Source organism: Mustela putorius, unplaced genomic scaffold, assembly GCF_011764305.1.
Source record: "Mustela putorius furo isolate JIRA1106 unplaced genomic scaffold, ASM1176430v1.1 tig00003896_pilon_pilon_pilon, whole genome shotgun sequence".
NCBI lineage: Eukaryota > Metazoa > Chordata > Mammalia > Carnivora > Mustelidae > Mustela > Mustela putorius.
Window position 1 is genome coordinate 2,777,170 of NW_025422045.1, and position 24,820 is coordinate 2,801,989.

General features: G+C 36.3%; 1 protein-coding gene and 1 pseudogene across 1 annotated transcript in view; one reads left to right on the forward strand and one right to left on the reverse strand.

Annotated features, from left to right (window-relative positions):
- The window catches only part of ADAM10 (ADAM metallopeptidase domain 10), a 135,000-nt gene that overhangs the window by 45,244 nt on the left and 64,936 nt on the right, over nt 1-24,820 (reverse strand). Inside the window, exon 5 of the mRNA XM_045067498.1 lies at nt 14,802-14,902. Within this exon, the coding sequence (XP_044923433.1) occupies nt 14,802-14,902 (101 nt within the window). The remainder of the gene's footprint in view (nt 1-14,801; nt 14,903-24,820) is intronic.
- On the forward strand, nt 6,213-6,328 carry LOC123388239 (annotated as a pseudogene).

Here is a 24,820-nt window from a genome sequence, read left to right on the forward strand (position 1 = left end):
TCTGCGGATGTATACTCTGCGTCATTTACTCTTGTATCACTGCTGTTTGGTATACAATAGTTTTCTTCTCTTGTTCTTCCATCATGTTGTCTTGTTTGTTCAGATGCTTACTATTTGTAACTGAGCGCCAGACAACGTACATGAAAAACCAAAGATATAATTTTAGGCTTCAGGTGATGATCTTTCTCAAGACAAGATTTATTTTTTCTTCTGGCAATAATTAGGCCTGATACACTGGTAATCCTGGATCACCTTACCCTAATTAGAGATTAAGCAGCTGTGATGTAGAATTTTAATCCCTGTGATAGAAGGAGGTAGGACATTTTTTGACTCACTCTTACTCCCACAGAGTAGCCCTTCAAGATTCCAACCTAAGAGAGCCGTAAGTATTATTTTTATCCTTAGCTTCAAGAGTTCTACTCAGCCTCTCAGTCTCTTAGCTACCTTATCAGGAACTAGAAGATATACCTAGAGAAAAAATAGCCCCAAAGGCCATGCTCACTTGTCTAGGCATTTTCATATATTTTAAGATTCAGCCCTGTAATTCTTCACAGCCTTGTTCTTTCTCCAAAGCCTCCAAACAAATAAACACACAAACATGCAAATGCAGACACGCATAGAAACACACACAAATATTTATATTTTAGGGTGCCTGTGTGGCTCAGTTGGTTAAGTGTCTGCCTTCAGCCCAGGTCATGATCTCAGGCTCCTGGGTTTGAGCCCCATTATCTGGCTCCCTGCTCAGTGGAAAGCCTGCTTCTCCCTTTCACACTTCCCCTACTTGTGTTCATTCTCCAGGTGATTCTCTCACTCTCAGTGTCAAATAAATAAAATCTTAAAGAAAAAAAAAAGGAAAAAGAATACTCTATTTCTTGAAAACAATTCCTTATTAATTTTATGTATTGTGAATACTGCCTCAAAGTTTATAACTGTCTTTACTTAAGGTGTCTTTTACTCTTAATTTTCATATAGTGAAATATATCAAAATTTTTATAGTCAAAAGATTTTATGTCATATTCAAAGTGTTTCTCTACCCTAAAATATTTTTTAATATCTTTTTAAATGCTTTGCCCATGTTTTAAGTGGAGCTCATGAATTTTTTTTAAGTGAGTTAAAATAGTTCTTTGTATATTTTAGAGAAGGCTTTTATCAGATGTACTGTTGACATTTTCGCACAGTCTCTGGTTTTCTACATTTTCTTAACTGTGTCTTCTGAGATTTTAATTTTGACAGAGTCCAACTGATAAATTTTGTAGGGTATTTTTGTATCCTAAAAAAACTGCTGCCTATGCCAAAGTTACAAAAATTTCTCCTTTTTTTCTACAAGTTTTAAGTTTTAGCCTTAACCATATAGATTTTTCATCTATTTTCACCTACTTTTTTTTAAATTTTCACCTAATTTTTATATAATGTATAGTGTACAGGCTGAGGTTTGTTCTCCCATATGGATATCCAATTCATTATGCTAGTACCTGCCAGACTGTTCTTTCTTGGGACTTTCGTGAAAATCATGGCTCTCTATCCTTAGGTCAAAAGGACACCATTTTGACTATTATGCCTTAAAATCAGGCAGTATAAATCCTCTAGCTTTGTTCTTTTTTGATAATTCTTGGGCTATTCTAGGTTCTTTACATTTCAGTCTATCAGAATCAGTTTATCAATTACTAGATAAATCCCCACTGAGCTTTTGATAGGGGTTGCACTGACTAACTCTACAGAACAATTTAGGGAAAACTGACTATTGAATCTTCCAAACAATAAACACAGCATATTTCTGCATTTAGTTAGACATTTAATTTTTCTTGGAATGTTTTATAGCTTTCATATATGTCTTGTGCATATCTTATTAAATTTATTCTAAGTATTTTATATTCTTGAAATTTTTAGAGGGTTTTTAAAAATTTCACTTTTTCTTTTTCTTTTTTAAAGATTTTATTTATTTATTTGACAGACAGAGATCACAAGCAGGCAGAGAGAGCAGGGGGCAGGGGAGGAAGCAGGCTCCCCGCCAAACAGGGAGCCCAACGAAGGACTCAATCCCAGGACTCTGGGATCACGACCTGAGCCAAAGGCAGAGGCTTTAACCCACTGAGACACCCAGGCACCCCTAAAACTTCATTTTCTAAATGTTCACTGATAGTGTATAAAATATAAATGATTTTTTTCATACGGTCTCGGTACCTATCCTGAATTCTTGATAAATTTACTTATTAATTTTACAACTTTTCCTAGACTCACTAGGATTTTCTAAGCATACTCTCAATGTCACCTACAAACAAACACAGTTTATTTCCTTTACAATCTATATGCCTTTCATTTCTTTTTCTTGCCTGATTATGCTATGACCACAATGTGTTACCTTCTTTTATATCTTTTATATATTGAGTCTGACTTGTTAATATTTTAAGAAATTTTGCATATGGGGCACCTGGGTGGCTCAGTGGGTTAAGCCTCTGCCTTCAGCTCAGGTCATGATCTCAGGGTCCTGGGATTGAGCAGAGAAACTACTACCCACCCTCTCCCTCTGCTTGCCTCTCTGCCCACTTGTGATCTCTATCTGTCAAATAGATAAATAACATCTTTAAAAAAGAAAGAAAAAGCGGGCTCTCTGCTCGGCAGGGAGCCTGCTTCCCTTCCTCTCTCTTTGCCTGCCTCTCTGCCTGCTTGTGATCTCTCTCTCTCTCTCTCTCTCTGTCAAATAAATAAATAAATAATCTAAAAAAAAAAAAAAAAAACAGGGCGCCTGGGTGGCTCAGTGGGTTGAGCCGCTGCCTTCGGCTCAGGTCGTGATCTCAGGGTCCTGGGATCGAGTCCCACATTGGGCTCTCTGCTGAGCAGAGAGCCCGATGTCAAATAAATAAATAATCTGTCAAATAAATAACCAAATAATTTTTAAAAAAGGAAAGAAAAAGAAATTTTGCATATATATTTATAAGGTATATTGGCTTGTAGTTTAGTTTCCTGTAAGATCTTTTTCTGGTGTGCTTATCAGCATAATGCTGCTCTGACAGTACGTGTTAAGAAGTTTTCCCTTCTCCTTTATTTTCTTAAGGGCTTTGTGTAAGATTGGTTTGTTTGTTTGTTTGTTTTCTTAAATGCTTAGACTTCTATGGTGAAATGATATCTGGGCTTGAACATTCCTTGATGGAAAATTATTAAGTATCAATCTAATATCAGCATACATACACCTACTATTCTATTTCTGCTTGTTTTTTTAAATTTCTATCTGTAAAGGAATTTGCCGATTAAACTGGCTGTTAAATTTATTGGCTCAATGTGCTCAAAATTAAACTACTAATGTGTGTAGTAATATCCCCTTTCATTCCTGATACTGTTAATTTCTGTTTTCTCTTTGTTTCTTGATCAGACTAGCTAGAAGTTCATCATATTGATTTCCTCTGGTTTTTATATTGAGACCCCTCTTGTTACTTGATTCCTTCTATTTAATAACTTAGAGGTTAATTTGTACTTCCTGGTCTAGCTTTTTAAGGTGGAAGCTTCTAAGGCTGATTTCTATATATTTCTTCTTTTCTAATATGATCATTTAAAACTTCACATTCTTGGGGTGCCTGGGTGATTCAGTGGGTTAAAGCCTCTGCCTTCAGCTAAGGTCATGATCCCAGGGTCCTGGGATCAAGCCCTGCATCGGGTCCTCTGCTTGGCGGAGAGCCTGCTTCGCCCTCTCTCTCTCTGCCTGCCTCTCTGCCTACTTGTAATCTCTGTCAAATAGATAAATAAAATCTTAAAAAAAAATTTTTTTTTTCACAATCTTTGTTATTAGCGAATGTTCCCTGTGCACTCTTCACTTCTTTGCATAGATATAACTTTCCATCTGGTATTCCTTTCCTAACCAAAGAACATCTTTTAATATTTTTTTGCATTAAATTTTCTTTCAGTGGTTATTCAGCTTAAGCTGAATCTAACAAATTTTATTATTTTGTCTTTTTGTTATTCATTTCAAAATAGTCCCCAACTGCATTACTTGATGTGACTTAATCTCTAAAAATTACAGAATTTTCCTCATTTTTTGTTACTGATTTCTAATTTAATTTCTTTAAGACCCAAGAACTTATTCCGTATAATTTCAATCCTTTTAGATGTATTAAGATTTCTTTTATAGGCCAGCATATGTTGGCAAATATTCATTTACACTTCAAAAGAATGTATATCTGCTACTTTTGAGTAGAGAGTTCTATAAATGTCAATTAAGTCAGGTTGGTTCAGAGTAGTATTTAAGTTTCCTATATCCTAACTGGTTTTCTATCTATTTGCTCTATCAACATATCAATCAACTTCTCTAATCAGAAGTAAGTGTACCTCCAACTATAATTTATAGATTTTTCCAGTTCTCCTTTCAGTTTTGTCAGGTTTGCCCAATGTATTTCATAACTCTATTACTAACTACATTATTAACTAACAATTAGGATTATTTCTCCATGATAAAGTAAAATGTCCCTCCTTGTCCACAGTAATATTCTGTGAGCTGATATACATTCTTTGATATTAACATGGTCACTTTAACATTCTTATGACTGGTGTTTGTATGATACATGCTTTATCATACTTTCAAACTATCTGTGTCTTTACATTTAAACTGCATTTCTCTCAGCAAGGAAATTGAGGCAGCAATCAAAAAGCTCCCAAAAAGGGGGGGTTGGGAGAAGGGGGGGTGGGGTTATGGACACTGGGGAGGGTATGTGCTATGGTGAATTCTATGAAATGTGTAAACCTTGCGATTCACATACCTGTACCCCGGGGGATAAAAATATATTATAGGTTTATAAAAAATAAAAAATTTAAAAAAAAAAAACCTCCCAAAAAATAAGAGTCCAAGACCGGGAGGCTTCCCAGGGGAATTTTAACAAACATTTAAAGAATTAATAGCTATTCTTCTGAAGCTGTTTGAAAACAAGAGAAGTGGAAGGAAAACATTCAAACTCTATGAGATCAGCATTACCTCATACCTTTTGATCCCAAAACCAGAGACCCCACCAAAAAGGAGAATAACAGATTAACATAACATCCCTGATGAACATGGATGCAAAAATTCTCACCAAGATACTAGCCAGTAAGATACAACAGTACATTAAAAGGATTATTCACCACAACCAAGTGGGATTTATTCCTGGGCTGCAAGGGTAGTTCAACACCCACAAATCAATCAATGTGATACACTAAATAATAAAAGCAAGGACAAGAACTGTATGATCCTCTCAACAGATGCAGGAAAAGCATATGACAAAGTACAGCATCCTTTCTTGATTAAAACTCTTCACAGTATAGGGATAGAGGGAACATACTTTTATACCATAAAAGCCATATATAAAAAACCAACAGCGAATATCACTCTCCATGGAGGAAAAAAAAGAGTTTTCCCCTTGCAGTCAGGAACACAGCAGGGATGTCCAATATCACCATTGCTGTTCAACATAGTACTAGAAGTTCTAGTCTTAGCAATCGGACAACAAAAGAAATTAAAGGCATTCAAATCAGCAAAGAAGTCAAACTCTCACTCTTTGCATAAGACATGATACTCCCTGTGGGAAACACAAAAGTCTGCACCCCAAAACTGCTAAAACTCATACAGGAATTCAGCAAAGTGGCAGGAAATAAAATCAATGCACAGAAACCAGTTGCATTTCTATACACCAGCAACAAGACAAAAGAAACAGAAATTAAGGTGCCATTTCCATTTACAATTACACCCCAAACCATTAAGACACCTAGGAATAAACCTCACCAAAGAGGCAAAGGATCTGTACTCAGAAAACTATAGAACACTCTTGAAAGAAACAGAGGAGGACACAAAGAAATGGAAAAACGTTCCACTCACAGATTGGAAGAACAAATCTGTCTATGCTACCTAGGGTAATCTATACATTCAATGCAATCCCGATCAAAATACCATCACCCTGGGGAGCCTGGGTGGCTCAGTCAGTTAAGCATCTGACTTTGGCTTAGGTCATGATCCCAGGGTCCTCGGATAGAGCCCCACCTTGGGCTCCCTGCTTAGCGGGGAGTATGCTTCTTCCTCTTCCTCTGCTGCTCCTCCTGCTTGGGCTCTCTCACTTGCACTCCCTCTCTCAAATAATTAAAACTTTAAAAAAAAAAAAATCAACTTCTTTCATAAGAGTTACAACAAATAATCCTAAAATTCATATGGCACCAGAAAAGACCCCGAATAGTCAAAGGAATATTGAAAAAGAAAATCAAGCTTTGCGCAGTGGCAGTATCGTAGCCAATGAGGTTTATCCGAGGCGCGATTATTGCTAATTGAAAAAGAAAATCAAAGCTGGTGGCATCACAATCTGGGCTCTAAGCTCTATTACAAAGCTGTAATCATCAACATAGTATGCTACTGGCAAAAAAAACAGATATACAGATCAATGGAACAAAACAGAGAACTCAGAAATGGACCCTCAACTCTATCATCAATTAATCTTCACAGGAAAGAATATCCAATGGAAAATGGTTCCTCGGGGCGCCTGGGTGGCTCAGTGGGTTAAGCCTCTGTCTTTGGCTCAGGTCATGATCTCAGGGTCCTGGGATTGAGCCCCGCATCAGGCTCTCTGCTCCGTGGGGAGCCTGCTTCCTCCTCTCTCTGCCTGCCTCTCTGCCTACTTGTGATCTCTGTCAAATAAATAAAATCTTTAAGAAAAAAAAAAAAAGAAAGAAAGAAACTGGTTCCTCAACAAATGGTGTTGGGAAAATTGATACAGAAGAATGAAACTGAACTATTTCCTTACACCATACACAAAAATAAACTCAAAATGGATGAAAGACCTAAATATGAGACAAGAATCCATCAAAATCCTAGAGGAGAACACAGGCAGCAACCTCTGTGACCTGGGTCACAGCCAATTCTTGCTAGACACGTCTCCAAAGGCAAGGGAAACAAAGGCAAAAATGAACTGGGACTTCATCAAGATAAAAAACTTTTGCACAGCAAAGGAAACAGTTAACAAAGCCAAAAGACAACCTACAGAATGGGACAGAGTATTTGCAAATGCCTTATCAGATAAAGAGCTAGTATCTAAAATCTATAAAGAACTTACCAAAGGAAACACCCAAAGAACAAATAATCCAATCAAGAAATGGGCCAAGACAAGAACAGACGTTTCTCCAAAACAGACATACAAATGGCCAACAGACACATGAATAAATGCTCAACATCACTAGACATCAGGTAAATACAAATAGAAAGCACAATGAGATAGCACCTCACAGCAGTCAGAATGGCTAAAATTAATAAGTCAGGAAATGACAGATGTTGATGAGAATGCAGATTAAGGGGAATCCTTTTACACTGTTGGTGGGAATACAAGCTGGTACAGCCACTCTGGAAAACAGTATGAAGGTTCCTCAAAAAGTTGGAAAGAGAGCTACCCTACAACCCAGCAATCGTACTATGGGTATTTATTTACCCCAAAGATACAAATGTAGTGATCCTAAGGGGCACCTCAATGTTTATAGCAGCAATGTCCACAATAGCCAAATTACAGAAAGAGTCCTGATGTCCAATGACAATGTCCAATGTCTTTATCCAATTGGATAAAGACAATGTGGTATGTATACACACACACACACACACACACACACACACACACAGAATGGAATACTACTCAGCCATCAAAAAATGAAATCTTGGGGCGCCTGGGTGACTCAGTGGGCTAAAAGCCTCTGCCTTTGGCTTGGGTCATGATCCCAGGGTCCTGGGATCGAGCCCCATATCGGGCTCTCTGCTCTGCAGGGAGCCTGCTTCCCCCTCTCTCTTTGCCTGCCTCTCTGCCTACTTGTGGTCTATGTCAAATAAATAAATAAAATCTTAATAAAATGAAATCTTGCCATTTGCAACAAGTCAATCAGAAAAAGAAAATTATCATATGATCTCACACATATGTGGAATTTAAGAACCAAAACAAAGAATCACAGGGGAAGAGAGGATGAAATCAGAGAGGGAGATTAACCGTAAGAGACTTTTAATCATAGGAAACAAACTGAGGGTTGTTGGAGGGGAGGAGTAGGGGAATGGGGTAACTGGGTGATGGACATTAAGGAGGGCACATGATGTAATGAACACTGGTATAAGACTGATGAATCACTGACCTCTACCTCTGAAATTAATAATACATTATATGTTAATTCACTGACTTTAAATTTTTTTTATTTTTTTATTTTTATATTTTATTTATTTATTTGACAGAGAGAGAGAGAGAGGTCACAAGCAGGCAGAGAGAGAGGGGGAAGCAGGCTCCCCATTGAGCAGAGAGCCCGATGCAGGGCTCGATCCCAGGACCCTGAGATCATGACCCGAGCCGAGGGCAGAGGCTCAACCCACTAAGCCACCCAGGTGCCCCTAAATTTTTAAAAAATTATTTTTATCTATATTTCTTTTAGACAGATTTGGTCTTATTTTAATTATTCTTACCATTCCAGCTTTTTAAGTCAATGTGGATAGTCCATTTACATATAATGTAATCATAAGCATGGTAAGATTTAAACTTACAATCTTGGTATTTATTTTCTATTTGTCCTATATGTTCTTTGTTCCTCTCCCCTTCCCACCTTATTTTGGATTAACCGAGTATTTTAAACTCCAGTTGATTCCTGAACAACCCAGGGATTAGGGATGCCAAACTCTCACACAGCTGAAAATCTGCATATAACTTCTGACTCCCCAAAAACTTAAATATTAATAGTCTGACTAGAAGCCTCACTGATAAAGCAGCTAGTCAGTTAACATATTTTGCATACCATATATATTATATACTTTACTCATATGCAAACTAGTAAGAGAAAATACATTTATAGTGTTGTAATTTATGTTGTGCAGTATTTACTGAAAAAAAATCCACATATTAGTGGACCTGCTGTGCAGTTCAAATCCATGTTTTCAAGGGTCAACTGTACATTTGATTGTTAACTATGTCTCCTTTATTTTCTTTCAGTGGTAACTCCAGGGCAGAGGACATTACTGTAAACATCATCTTAAAAGGACCCAAAGTAGGGATGCCTGGGTGGCTCAGTTGGTTAGGCGGCTGCCTTCGGTTCAGGTTGTAACTCTGGGGTCCTGGGATCGAGCCCCGCGTCAGGCTCCCTGCTTAGCGGAGAGCCTGCTTCTCTCTCTCCCTCTGCCTGCTTACTTGTGCTCTCTATTTCTGTCAAATAAATAAATAAAATCTTTTTTAAAAAAAAGTTGTTAAAAAAGAAATGGACCGACAGTAAATACTTAGACTTTGTGCTTACTTGTTCTATTTCTGTCAAATAAATAAATAAAATCTTTTTTTAAAAAAAGTTGTTAAAAAAGAAAAGGACCGACAGTAAATACTTAGACTTTGGGTCCACGCTGTCTCTGATACAACTACTCAACTCTACCGATGTAGTGCAAAGGCAGTCACAGACATGTACCTAAGAATGACTGTGGCTGTGTTCCAATAAAACTTTATTTACAAAAGCAAGCAGCTGGTGTATGGGGTGTAGTAGGTTGCTGAGCTCTGCACTAAAGTTTCCAATATCCAACTTTTAAACGGCAGAATCTACCTGCCAAAATTACACCACTTTATGTATAGTGTAAGAAACAACAATATACTTCCACTTTTCCTCCTATCTTTTGTGCCATTATCATAAATTTTGATTCTTTGTATATTATAAACACATTTTACATTGTAACTATTTTAATTACCTCTTAAAGAAAATATTTAAATGATAAAAAATGTCCTTTATATTCTACTTATGTATTTAACAGCTTTTTAAAGATTTATTTTTGAAAGAGAGAGAGGGCACACATGGGCAGGGGAACGGAGAGTGACAAGCAGACTCCACACAGAGCAGCGGTGGACGCAGGGCTTGATTCCACAACCTTGAAATCCCTACCTGAGCCAAAACTAAGAGTTAAAAGCTTAACTGACAGCACCACCCAGGTGCCCCTATGTATTTTCTACTTTATGCTCTTCACTTCATTGTATAAATCTGCATTTCCATTTGGTATCCTTTTTCTACCTGAAAAACATCCTTTAACATTTCTTGCAATGTATATCTAGAGGCAAATTCTCCCAGCTTTACCTAAAAAAGATCTTTAATTAGCTCTCATTTTTTAACATTATTGTCACAGAATAAAGAATCCTAGTTTGATAGTTTTTCTTTCACACTTTAAAGATGTCATTCCATGTATATCTTCAGTTTGCAATGTGTGATGGGCAGGCAGCAGTTACTCTAATATTTGTTCCTTATATGTAAATGTATCTTCTTTTCTATGGCTAGTTTTGGGTTTTTTAAAGGATTTTATTTTTAAGTAATCTCTACCCGGAATGTGGGGGCTTGAACTCAACAATCCCAAAATCAAGAGTCACGTGCTCCACTGACTGAGCCAGCTAGGCGCCCCTCTCATTTCTAGTGATTTCCAGTAATTTGATTGCAATGGGTCCTGGTATGATTTTGTGTTTATCCTGCCTGAGTTTCACTGAGCTTCTTAGGGTTTTTCCCGATTTCTTAAAATTCTGGAAACATTAATTTTTCAAATCTTATTTCTACATTCCCTCCCCCTTGTACTCCCAATTATTTTCTCTCTGTGCTAAGATTTGGGTTATTTCTACTGTTTTATTGTCCTTTATTCATGCTTTCTTATGTTAACTTCTGCAATAACTAATTTGCTCTTAAGCCCATCCATTAAATTTTTCAATTAAGAAAATGTACTTTCCACAGTTCTGTAAGTTACATTAGGTTCTTTATTATAATTTCTAATTTTCTGTTTTCATGTTCTTTGATAATTCTTTGAACACATTAATAATAGTTGCTTTAATGTCCTTGTGTGCTAATGCCTGTAATTTCTGGTTCTGTTTCCACCTGGTGTTTTTTCTCCTGACTACAGATCACATTTTTCATCTTTCTGTCATCTAGTAATGCTTTCTGAATGTTTTTTGAATGCTTAAATTGTAGAGTATCTCCGTTCTGTGACCTCCTTTAACAAATATTATTGAGCTTTATTCTTATAGGAAGCTAATTTACTTGAGAATCACTTTGATCTTTATCAAGCTTGATTTTTCAGATTAATAAAGGTAGGTCTGAAGTAGTCTTTACTCTAGCGTGAGGTCACCCTATTCCTAGCATGACTTGGGATTTCTACCAAGTGAAATTTCTTATAGGTGTTCAATTTATAGATTCTCCAATAGTCTGTCCTCCTGTGCACGCACAGGTTAGTTTTCAGCTAAGACTCAGGGAAATCCTGTCCAGATATCTGGAGCTTTTCCTAGTATAGCCCTCTCTTCTCAGGCATTCTGTCCTAAGTCCAGATACCTCAGCCTTCCTAAACTTTGACCTGTCTCTTCAACTCAAGAGAATTGCTATGTACTTCTCACCCTTCTTGAGATCTCCTTTCCCAGTGCCATACCTAAAATTTTGCCTCCAGCCAAAAAAGGAGACTACAGAGAGACTTACTTCTCCCCACTCAGGGATCTCAGTCCTTCCCTGCTTCCCTTCCCTACATTCAAACAATGTCTGAAAATAATTGTTTCAAATATTTCATTCAGTTCAGTCTTCATATATTCACAGGAGGTCTAGCTGGATATCAATTACTCCATCATGGATAGAAGGAAAATCTCCACTTACTTTTTCCACTAAGCATTTCATATTTTTCATTTTAGACATTTAATACTTTAGCAAACCAGGAATTTTGTTCTGTTTTAAATATGATGTAAGATGGAGACCTAATTTCATTTTATTTTTTTTTCCAAATGGGCACTTTTTTTCTGGCTCTGCTTACTCAATGATCTCTACTTTTCCTCACTGATTTGAGTTTCTACCTCTACTACATAACAAAATTTCACACATGTATCAGTCTCCTTCTGAGAACTCAATTCTATTCCTCTGGTCAACTTGTTCACCTTATGCTAATATCATACTCTCAATTTTATAATAACTCTTTATAGCAGCAATGGCCACAGTCGCTAAACTGGAAGGAGCCAAGCTGCCCTTCCACAGACGAATGGATCAAGAAGATATGACCCATATATTCAATGGAGTATTATGTCTCCCTCAGAAAAGATGGATACCCAACAAACATTTTTATCAACATGGATGGGACTGGAGGAGATTGTGCTGAGTGAAGTAAGTCAAACAGAGAAAGTTAATTATCATACGGTTTCACTTAGTTGTGGAGCATAAGGAATAACATGGAGGGCATTGGGAGAAGGAAAGGAGAAGGATGTTGGGAGAAATCTGATGAGGGCTTGAAGCATGAGAGACTATGGACTCTGAGAAACAAATTGGGGGTTTTGGAGGGGAGGGGAGCCGGGGATTGGGTGAGCCTGGTGGTGGGTATTAAGGATGGCATGTATTGCACGGAACACTGGGGGTGATGCATAAACAATGAATCTTGGAACATGGAAAAAATAAAGTTAAACAAAAAGTAAAAAAAAAAAAAAAATTATAATAAGTCTTAATATCTTCCAGAGTAAATCCCTCTTTCCTGCTCACCACCTTTAGGGTGGGCCCTACTTCTTATTAGCCTTTACTTTTCTCTGTAACATTTTCAACACATTATTGTGCTGTGAATAACCCCGTTGTAATTTATACTGGAATTGCAGTGAACTTACAAATCAATATGGGGTTATGGACATTGGGGAGGGCATGTGCTATGGTGAGTGCTGTGAAGTGTGTAAACCTGGGGATTCACAGGTTTTGAAACCTTGGGGCTAATAATACATTATATGTCTATTTAAAAAAATAAATACATTATATGTTTATTTAAAGGGGGGGCGCCTGGGTGGTTCAGTGGGTTAAGCCTTTGCCTTCAGCTCAGGTCATAATCTTAGGGTCCTGGGATTGAGCCCCATGTCAGGCTATCTGTCCAGTGGGGAGCCTGTTTCCCCTCTCTCTCTGCCTGCCTCTTGCATACCTATGATCTCTGTCTGCCAAATATATAAATAAAATTTTTAAAAAAGCAATATGGGGAAAACTGATGCTTTTATGGTATTAGGTATTATTTTCCACAACAATGATATATCTCTCCATTTATTTAAATCAATCTTCTTTAACTTTTCTTCCAAAGTTTTATAATTTTCCTCATATAGGCCTTATAATTCCTTGTTACACTGATTATTCAATACATGGCAGTCTTTTACTATTATTAAATGCTGTCCTCTTTTTCTGGTAGTCTGCTGATACAAAGAAATGCAGCCTACTTTTGTATATGAATGTTATATCTAGCCACTGCTAAACTCTGTTATATTTAGTATTCTGTAGTCTTGTCCTTTTTATCCACATTACAAATACCTTAGTACAAGCCACAATCTCAACTGAGTAACTGAAAAACTTCGAATTTTTTCCAGTCTCTAATTTTGTACCCCACCCTGGAGTTAAAAATTGTTTCCTGGTCTTGCTGTCTCTCTGACCTTTGTATATAGTGTTCCTCCTATCATCCTGTCTCTTCATGGCCAACATAACTTCTGCTTATTCTTTTAGTTTCTGATTTTTGTCCTCAAATACTATCTAGGCTAGATTAACTACTTCTCTTAATGTGTACAGTATCAATGCTTAATCCTTTTCTATCTCTTACCACTCTCAACTGTTTCTCTGTGTCGCCAATTAAACTACAGTTGACCCCTGTACAAACCTGTCATAGGTTTGAACTGTGTGAGCCCGCTAATATGTGATTTTTTTTCCATACATAAACTACCATACTCTAAATGTATTTTCTCTTCCTTATAATTTTCTTAAGAACATTTTTTTGTCTAGCTTATGTTATTTTAAGAATACAGTATTAAATACATATAACATACAAAATAAATTAACTATTCATGTTATCAAGTAAGGCATCCAGTCAATAGGAGGCTATCTGTAGTTAAAAGTTTTGGGGGAGTCAAAGTTATATGCAGAATTTCAACTGCACAAGGGCAGCAACCCCCCAACCACCATGTTTTTCAAGGGTCAAGTTACTAACTTTTTGAGAACAAGCTTTCATGTTCATCTCGACATAATCCCAGAACTTACCAGTCTCTGACATAAGGCAGAAGACTGATACATAATTATTCAAGAAGTACAAGAATAAAATCTCGCTTATACTTGAAAAAGCCACCTGAAATAGAATTGTCTGTTCCATTTTGCAGGTCAAGAAACACACATATCTGCATTTGTGACTCAAGAAACTCAAGCAACATTATTCCATCTTACTACTGTTAGAAAAGACGCCAAAATACATAATAAATGTTTTACCATAAAAATAATTTTTTAAATGTGTGTTTTGAATTAACTATTTCTAAAAAGGTCAGAAAAAGAGTAAAAATAAACCAAGAGACAATGATGAAAAAATGTAATATACCAAAAGCAGAGTTGGAGATCCACGCTGGGCATAGAGATTACTTTAAAAATCAACTAATTTGACAAATAAATATATATAAGTCTCAAAAGCCTTGTTATTTTTACTATAGTGCCTAAACATCTCAGTTTGCTTAGGCCAGCAAACCAGGATAATTTGGTCGCTCTAATTTTCATACGAATACAAATACATTTATACAAAATATGTATTCGGACTAAATTTTTCCTAACTTGACAACAAAATATGTAAGACAGAGTATATTCTAGACATGTAACAATGTTTTTTGAGTCACACAGATTTGCATTCCAATCTCAGCATCATGCCTTATTATAGGCAAGTTACCTGACCTTTTGAACATTAAAAAATATTAAGTATTTCCCCACAGAGGGATCAATCTTTCAGAAATTCTAGAACATGCATTTTTAATGCAGGAACACATACCCAAGTTCATTTCCATTTCTTAAATGTAAGCTAGTATTAAAATCCTTACCTGTGTTACTTCCTCTACACCAGTCATCTGGTACTTCCTCATCCTTTCAAATACTGAATGATCTGCACAGCCCCCCTGTGGACCATATTTATGGGGATAGTCTAAAATACAAAGAATTAATGACATTACTATCACAGGTTTAGAGATTACTATCTTATAAATGAAAAGCTAATTCTGACAATTAATGAAAGCCACAGATGCTTATTGAGCATCCTCATTTTAAAAGCTTGCAAGTTCCTAAGTTCTCCTCAATAAAATATCACTGGTCTCTAGATTTTTGTCTAGATGATTTGTGAATTCTAAAAAAGACAATAACCATTCTTCATTCTAGGTTTCACTTTCCCAACCTTTCCTGCTTCAGATATATAAAGTGCGTTAATACTGCAATTTACTTCATTTCATAATTTACAACTTTCCCTCCAAACCCATTAATTTTCCTATGTTGCAAATGTACACCTCAAGCTGAACTACAGTTAGACTAATATAATATTCTATATGGCTTGAATTCCTTCAATGAATACCAACTGGCCTCAAGGAAAAGTGACCTAGAAACATGCTTCATGGCACAGTAAAAGCAGAGAGAGTTTAAATTTCTTCGAAGTGTAATTCAAGTCAGTGCTTTATAAGCCAATAACTATTTTATCATTTGTTTTCCCTTTATAATTAAACAGTGATTAATTTATCCTTAACTGAATTCATTCTATTTCTAGATACCTATTCCATTTTAGCTTAGTCATTTAAAACCTTATTCCACTCTCAAATTTCACATACTTCTCCCTTGCTAGGGTTCTCCTTATTCATGAACCTATTTTATAATTTAATCAAGTTACCATAATTAAGAGAACTGTCAAGATAAAATATCAAGTATTTTATATTAAGTAGCTTAAGATATAGTACAAAAAATAATTAGAAATACTATACACGGTTTCTTAAGAAAATCTAAAACCTAAAGTGGATACTAGTGACCTAATTCTTTGAAAGCTAATTAGATAATACAACACAAATTTAATCTAGCAGTTAAGAGGCAGGAGTTATGTGACAACCTACATTTACTGATATTAACAGTTCTAACTTAAACTTTAGTTTTTTATCAAAGGTCAAGACTCCAAAAACTGTAAAATTCCAATCAATAAGTGTGAAATAATAGACTTAAAATGTTAAGACTTTGTAACTCCACATGTATGAAGTGATTTAGGTAAGGATCATTAATGGGTACTAAAACCATTAGGTGAAAGATATGAGGTAACAGGATTTTCATAGTCTCTGGAAGTATCACCCCATAGATTATTTATTAATTATAAAGGAAAATGGTACCTTCACACTAAAGATATAGTTCTTTATAATTCTCACTTCATTTACCAAATGACCAAGCTAAGCACAACCAGTAGGAGAAAAATATGTGCCTCTTGATGTAATGTGATAAGGAATGCCCAGCTTTCCCTATACAGTATTCTTGACCAAATATGTTCATGAATAAACAATCAAGACACAATAAAGTGCAGAATATCCTAAGTCACTGATCTAGACAAGTAAAAAATAGCAATGTTATTTAAAGGAAAAAAACAGAAAAAGTTGGTAACTAAGGGTAGAGGAGCCTGGTAATCAAGACACTAAAAGAGACATAATAAACAAATGCAAAAAAGATATTCTTAGGACTACTGGAGAAATTTTATTATAGACTGGATAGTAAAAGGTATTACTGAATTAATTTTTTTAGGGGTGAACACTACCATAGCTATTTATGAAAATGTACATATTCTTAAGGAGTGTGAGTTTTAGGGGATGTGTTTAGCAATGAAGTTTCATGATTTCTAGAACCTATTTTCAAATAGTTCCCCAAAAAGTGTATGCGGGGTCCAAAAAAAAAAATTTTTTTTAATGGCAGATCTAGGAGGATATATGTTTCTGCATAATTCTTTTTTAAGTTTAACATTTTTCAAAATAAAATTAGGACTAAAAGACTACAACGTTGGTAGAACAAATGATTTCAAAGTGGCACTGAAGTACCAAATGAGACAAAAAGGTTGACTTTGGGAAAGTAAAAACGTAACGCCATTCAAAATGTATCCAAAAAGAATCTGCCACAAAGGCTGAAAAGCTTTCCAATGTAACATGCCCAGATTTTCAATTCTCATCTTTTAGAAGATTTAGGGTTATAATCACCACAGTATCTTCCTCTGATAATACAATTTTTTTTAAAAGATTTTATTTATTTATTTGACAGAGAGAAATCACAAGTAGATGGAGAGGCAGGCAGAGAGAGAGAGAGAGAGAGAGGGAAGCAGGCTCCCTGCTGAGCAGAGAGCCCGATGCGGGACTCGATCCCAGGACCCTGAGATCATGACCTGAGCCGAAGGCAGTGGCTTAACCCACTGAGCCACCCAGGCGCCCCTGATAATACAATTTTAACCTGAAAACATCCCAATGAGCCTTGCCCAGATTCTTAATGGACTCTAACTTGCCTGAACCACCAGGTGAAGAAGCTCCTCCATGCCAAGAACACTCATTTTAATAAACAAAGAAAAAAATATAGAGCCTTATTCATAGGCATGTTTATACACATACTTAAGTACCTTTTTCAGTTAACAGAGTTTATTTTGCTACTTATTTTAATTGTTATTATAAAGCCATGTTCATAGTTTGATATCATTTATACATCCATAACTCTGTTCTATTTTATTTTACCCCCATACTAGAATAGTCCAGATTCCAGTAACCAGGAACATGGACTGAGTCTTTGGCTTGTTTTCCCTTAACTCAACGCTAAGAAAATGGCTTATCTATTTAAGATAACAATGTTTATAAGGAGGAATCCCTCTGATGCTGGCAACAACTAGGCAGACAAGTAAAAAATGTACTCAGAGTTACTGATAAACAAAATATTTTGCCATATAACAACGGATGAAACTAATTTATATATTTTCCAAAAGTTTAGTTTCTGTTCCAATGTGATACGCAACGAACTTACAATTCAATTAGTATGTTATAATCTTATTTTTCGACTAACAGGTGAGTTTGTGGTACCTTAGTTTAGATTAAGTCTGTATTTAAGATAATAAGAATCTATTTTACCACTTACCTTAGGCTAATTTAAGTTCAATGAAAAATGCATATTTACCATTTGATGAAATTCTTATAGTTGAATTAGACATCTCCCAGTATACACACACAAAAAAGCTATTTTGACACCTGAAACTAATATAATGCTGTATGTTAACTATATGGGAATTAAAATTAAAACTTTAAAAAACTATTTTATACTACAATTCCGATTTTATCGTGATATTTCTTAAAACCATTTAATAACCCCCAAGCCCAAATTGCTCTCTCTCACAAAGAGACATTAGCATAGACACATAGACACCCGATGACACCACTCCCAAATAAAAAACTATTTTACTTCTTAGCCTTTCAAAAGACAAGCCCTGTGATTAAATCATTACAATCAATTTTCAATGAGCTTTCCATAAAAGTCTACCATACCCGGTCTCGCCATGTCACACGTCTCACCACTACCAAAAAGGAAAGAAGAAAGGAAAGGAGAAAAGACAGAACGAAAGAAAGAAATACAGGGGCAAAGGGAATAATTTGTTTACCAAAATACATAAATGTCTCCAAAGACCCTCCAAATCAGTATATCATTTAGCCAATTTAAAAAAAGGTCTTTGGGGCACCTGGGTGGCTCAGTGGGTTAAAGCCTCTGCCTTCAGCTCAGGTCATGATCTCAGGGTCCTGGGATCGAGCCCCACGTTGGGCTCTCTGCTCAGAAGGGAGCCTTCCTCCTCCTCTCTCTCTCTCTGCCTGCCTCTCTGCCTGCTTGTGATCTCTGTCTGTCAAATAAATAAATAAAATATTTTTTAAAAAAAATAAAAAATAAAAAAAGGTTTTTAACTATTCAAAAATCTTATTTGAAAAAAAAAATTTTTACTTTTGGCATAGTTTGGTAGCCATTGACCAACAGGTCCTCATTATTGTGCATACAAAGCTACAGTGAATTTCCCAGCTCCCTTCCAAGTTAGACGTGACATATAACCAAGTTCAAGTTGAAGGAGCATGAGCAACAATGAAGTGCACAAGACAGGATACTCCACACTCTCTGTCCTTCTGAATGGCTGCCGGGAGACAAACTGGAAACAGCATAAAATAAAGTACCCTGGATACCTGAATTTTTTATTGAAGAGAAGCTGCCTGATGAGGAATACTCACCTTAAACTGTTACTTAGTGAAATGAGCTTTTAGTGCATTTTGTCACTGAATTTGGGGGCTATTTGGTACTGCAGCTAGCCCTGCCTTACCAGATAGTGAAAATGTTCATCAAAGAGAGAAAAACTAATTTTATACCTGCTCTCCCAATGGCATTTGGCAAATTTTTCCAATCATAGTACCAAAATAATCTTAGGCTAGCATATCAGATATCCTTTAGCAATGTTAGTATTTATTGTCATTTTCTGAATGTTTTCATTTTAACTAGTTTTTACTCATCCCCAGATAGAACTTTTGCCAAAAATTCAGACATACAGTTAAGTAAAGAGTCATACACACAGTAATAATTCCACTTTTAGCTAAAGATAGCAACTTGTAAACTCTGTAACACCCAGATAAAATATTTCTCACGCTTAGAGAAATGTGCTATTTTCACTGTTCAAACAATTTAAGAAGATTTATTAATGCAAGATTTTCAGTTTTAAAAAAGTAAAAAGGGCTGTGAAGCTTGTTAGCAATGTGGTTTAAGTCCACCACATAATATGTCAAAATAACATTTTTGCTTCAATACATAATATAATTATAATACTTCAATACATAAATCAGTTAATAGCCTTGATATTTTTCAAATTTGAGAAATAACAAATATCATAATCTGACCATGAGAGGAATTAGGATATACCTCCACTCAAAACAAAGAAGGGCACCTGGGTGGCTCAGTTGGCTGGGCAACTGACTTCAGCTCAGGTTATCATCTTGGGGTCCTAGGTTCAAGCCCTGCATCAGACTCTCTGCTCAGCATAGATTTCGCCCCTCCCCCTGCTCATGCTCATTTTTTCTCTTTAACAAATAAATAAAATCTTTCCCCAAAAAATACTAAGAAATATATTTTGAATTGGTTTCTACACAGGCACAAAACAGCTACTACAAAGTATTTCTGGAAGAGCGAATTTTATACTTCCAAACACTTGAACCAGTGAATGTGCACAGCATTTAAATGAGTATCTTACTGAATTCAGGAACAAAACAAAAATATCCCTGTCTTAAACAACTGTAACATCATCCTCTTTAGTATGATAATAAGGGAAGCCTAAAAAGAATATACGTGTCTGATTTATACATATTCAGCAGTCCCTATTATGTAGTAACCCAATAAAATACAAATACTTTCCAGGTATTAGTAATACTAGACACAGTGACACTCTGCTGTCATCAATATATTGGCACTGATGCTGAGCATCTGCACATTTAAGATTAGGGTACTCAAACAAGTACTGGGTATCTCACCTACATGATGAAATATATAAAGCTAATATATTTATAGACATAAATATACACAGGTATACACACACATATATATTTGTTGACACTGTATATGTAGCCAATATTAGAATGGATTTCTTCCCACCAGTCCTCCGCAGTCAGAAGTCTAACAAATACTAGTGTAACAGCACACCATCTATAGGCTAATATCAGCAGCAGGTGAAAGGAAGCCAGCACAAGCAAGAACCGAACCACCACCTTGCAGGCCATCATTCCCCAGGCGTAAAAGGCAGCCTAAAATAAGATTGCTCTGTGCCGTCACACCTCCAAAAAACTGCGTTTGGCTGGAACCAAGAGAATACAGACATTTCAGAATATCACCTCCCCTGGTCCATCATCCAGCAGAGGTCAAGAGACTCTTGCCGCATTACTCAACTCCAGCAAGAATCAAGGGGGAACCCAAGAATTCTTCCTATTCCTGAGAAAACATTACCCTGCCTCTCATGTCACTGAAGACTCAAAACCATCTACCACTTTCTGCCTTAGGACCATCAGGACTATTCTCATTGTGACTTAGCTTTTATAGTCATGAGACTATACCAGCAACTACTCTAACTCATTAGAGGCATTTGCTGTCCCTAGGTTTCTACTTCCCTTTATTTCCTTATTTTTAGCTCCTATCTCTCTGACATCACCCCAACATAATTCTTAGTGACTCCAATAATATCAATGATTCTTCCAGTAAACTTACACCGCCTTTTCTCCAATGATCTTCTCCTACATCAAGATCTCACTTACATTCTTTTGAACCTGTCATTACTAATAACTGAAACCCATTAATAATCTCAACTTGCACATCCTACTTTCTTTCCACCAATTATCTTTTCTGAAAATTCCCTCCAACAATCCTGCAACACCACTTAAGATCTTTCAATCTACCAATGTTACCACCTTGTTCACTATCACTGGATATTCTCTTTCTTCTGTTTATTCAGCTTAAATCCAATACTCAATTATTATTATAATTACTTCATTGTATTGCCTTAAAACTTCATTGCCCCCCCACCCCACCTCTCATCCAAATCCTGTTTAAATGAACTTTCTACCTGCACCCCTGCAATTGAATGGGCCTGGGGAAAACCGGTAACTATGACTATTCTCACTCAAAAATAATCATCTGTAACCTCTAACAGTTCACTTATGCTTCCTGGCCATGACACTATATTTCCAGAGTCCATTCTCTATCCTATTTACCCAGTTAAAGACAGGCACCCCTTGTTTTGCCCCATTAGTGGTAGCAGTAAAACTGACCATGTCAGCTGAAACTATGCAAAGTGATCTTCATATCAATGGGTAAAGTTACAATTGTTCCCAACCTGAAAAAATTTTAAATATGAAAATACTAATACCCTCTTATTAAATATACTAAAACTAATTATTACTTATAAATGTATAGGGGAATGAAAAATTTTTAAAAACTATTATTTAGTACACCATACTTTAAAATATTAGAAAAATTAGAATATCTAAAAAGAAAAATGTAGTGTTTTATCTCTTTATAAATTGTATTTTATATACCATAAACTAGAGAAAGACATACTTTCGGAAAGTTTGATATTTAAGTTAAAAAAAGACATTTCTAAAGCAACAAAATAGTATTTATATATGCTTCAAATTCTGTTAGCACAGAACTGTCTCAACAGAAAAAAAAGGAATCAAGTGTAAAATTTTTCCTATATAGTTTCAAAACTTTTAAAAGACTTATTTACCCTGGTCACCACATTAACTATGAAAATGGACAATGACATTTTCCCTCTAAAATTACTGACAATATAATCCCCATTTCTAGAAAAAGCCTTTGTTCAACTAATGAATAAGCCCTCATTGTGATGCTAAATCATAGGATGCACTGTAGTTCCCCTGAAAAGGCCAAACAGCATATTCTTTCACAAAGAATGAATCATTGGTGTAGAATATTCAGCCTATTTAAAACAAAGATCGGCTTTAAATCTATTGCCCATCTTCCAGTTCTTTTGCATGCCAACCTCTTGCTTTTGTTTTGCTGTGGAAGGGGCAAATATAAATAATACATATATTGTGATACCACCTCAAGCAGGAAATAGTTCTCATTAACTCTCAATCATCCACTCCAGGAAGGAAATATTTACCATTTAGATACTCTGTCCAACAGAACTGATGCATAAAAAACACCCACTACGGGGCGCCTGGGTGGCTCAGTGGGTTAAGCCGCTGCCTTCCGCTCGGGTCATGATCTCAGGGTCCTGGGATCGAGTCCCGCATCGGGCTCTCTGCTCAGCGGGGAGCCTGCTTCCCTCTCTCTCTCTGCCTGCCTCTCCATCTACTTGTGATTTCTGTCAAATAAATACATAAAATCTTTAAAAAAAAAAACAAAAACCCACTTCTCACTACATACTAACTAGTGTAGACCTTGCATCCCCTTGCATCCTCACTATTTCCAGTGAGGCTTTCCTCACCTCTGTGTGACTGGCAGGTTAAAAATCTGATTGCAAAGTCCAAAGTCTCAAATTTGGTTTGTCTCCAATAACATGCTATGAATCACCAATCCAGTGAAATGATCTAACTTTTATTATCTTAATTGAATTTAAGATAGACGGACTTCACAATGAACAGAAAGTTGTTAATATCTGAAGGGTAGGTAGGTAGGGTTCTTGCCCACAAAAATGCTGTTTATCCCCAAAGTCGTCAAAAATTAACAAAGATTCACTGAAGAAGAGTAAAAGGAAGAAGTGGGGTTTTTTTGTTGTTGTTGTTGTTTTTAAGGACAGAGGATGAGTGTAGAGAAATAAAAGAATGGCTAGGGCAAACCCAAATGTCCTTCCTCTCTTTGAACTCCAGGAGACAGGAGTACCTTTCTCCTGAACACCCTGTCTCCATTCCCCACATCCAGTTTCTCCAGAGGGTGGGGAGAGCACGGGAAGAGAAGCATAGTATGATTGTCCCTGGGACAGAGAGGAAACTGAAGGTGGTCTCCCTTTTCACCTGCACTCACAACACTGATCACCCAGGAAAAAGAGGTGGGATAGGCCAGGCATGTCCTTTCCCACCTCTGGTTTTTAAAAAGAAAGGGTTAGTGTTGGGGGCCAAGTAGATCATGGGCATAAGGTCAAGAAGAGCAAGTTGCTCTATTATTCTGCTCAATTATAAACAGAATCACTAGACTCTAAGATGTATTAGGGTAAGAACCTTTGTGTCCACAGCATCTGAAAGTGTCTTATACAAATCAGGCACTCAGATGATATTAGTAAATTAATCACATGTTAACTGCACTCAAATTTCAAAAATAATTAATCATTACATCTGTAAAACTTACAACTAAAACTTGCAATGAAAGCTTGTAACACACTGGTTTAATATGACCATTATTTCCATTTATTCAATCTGGCATTACACCCCTATACACAGAAAATGGGTGAGTCCAGGCCAAAAAAAATGCCAGTTTCCTTTCCCTTCTGAAGTTCCTGAGCTGCAGCAGCTAAAAACAAATACTACTGCAACCAGAGTTATAACTACCTTTCTTCTGTCTTCAGAGATTCTTACTTCCAACAGCCAAAAGTCTACCCTACCCAAGGTTCAAGTCAAATGCCATCTCTCCTAAGAAGTCTTCCTAAGTATCCATAAGGCTCCTTCAGTTTGTAATACCCTCTATGCTTTGATGGCAATTTGGTTAAGCATTTATCACATTCTGACTAGACCACTGACTGAAAATTCCCCTGATAGATTTCTTTTTTAAGTCTTAATCCTTACATGGACAAATAAATAAACACTTGTTGAATTTAATTTCTCAGTCAGCAGCTGGTTTCCATTCCTCTTCAAAGGTCATCCATTAACCAAAGATCTGTAAACTGCTGACTCCAACAGCCTCCTTTCAGCCTTCATTCCACCTGCGGCAAGTAGGCGCTGCCTGCAACCAAAAACTGTTTTTACATGAAAGTGTGCTCTAAATCTCTAACTACTTTATAGATCCACTATAACACTGACCTTGCTCAAAATTAAGGCATGTATGCACATAAATTTCCTAGTTGTATGTCAATGTTATTCTTAACTGCATTAATTTATTTATACAACAAGCAATGAGAGAGAAAAAACTATTAGTTACCAAACATAAGCAACACAAGAATACATAGACAAAGAGTAGAGACCCTCAAAGAGCTCACAGTCTAGCTGGGGTGTTAGACATATAAACAAGTATCCATTTAAATATTAACTCCCTAAGTGTGAAGTGTTGTTGCAATCATCCACAGTTAATAAAATGTTAAATATTGGTTGAATTTAATGTACTCATCCAGTCAACAGCTGTTTTCCTTCCACGCCTCTTCCCAGAGATCAATCAATCACATGGACCACTGACCCGTACGTAAACTGCTGAATTCAAAACACAGCGAGGACTCACCAACACATTGACAGCAGTAAAGAGAGGTACAGCCAGAAGTGAGGAGCCAGAAAGGCTTCTAGATTATTTCTGAACTGAATTTGAAGGATGAGTACTGCGGTTTGGGGGAGACAGAATCTAT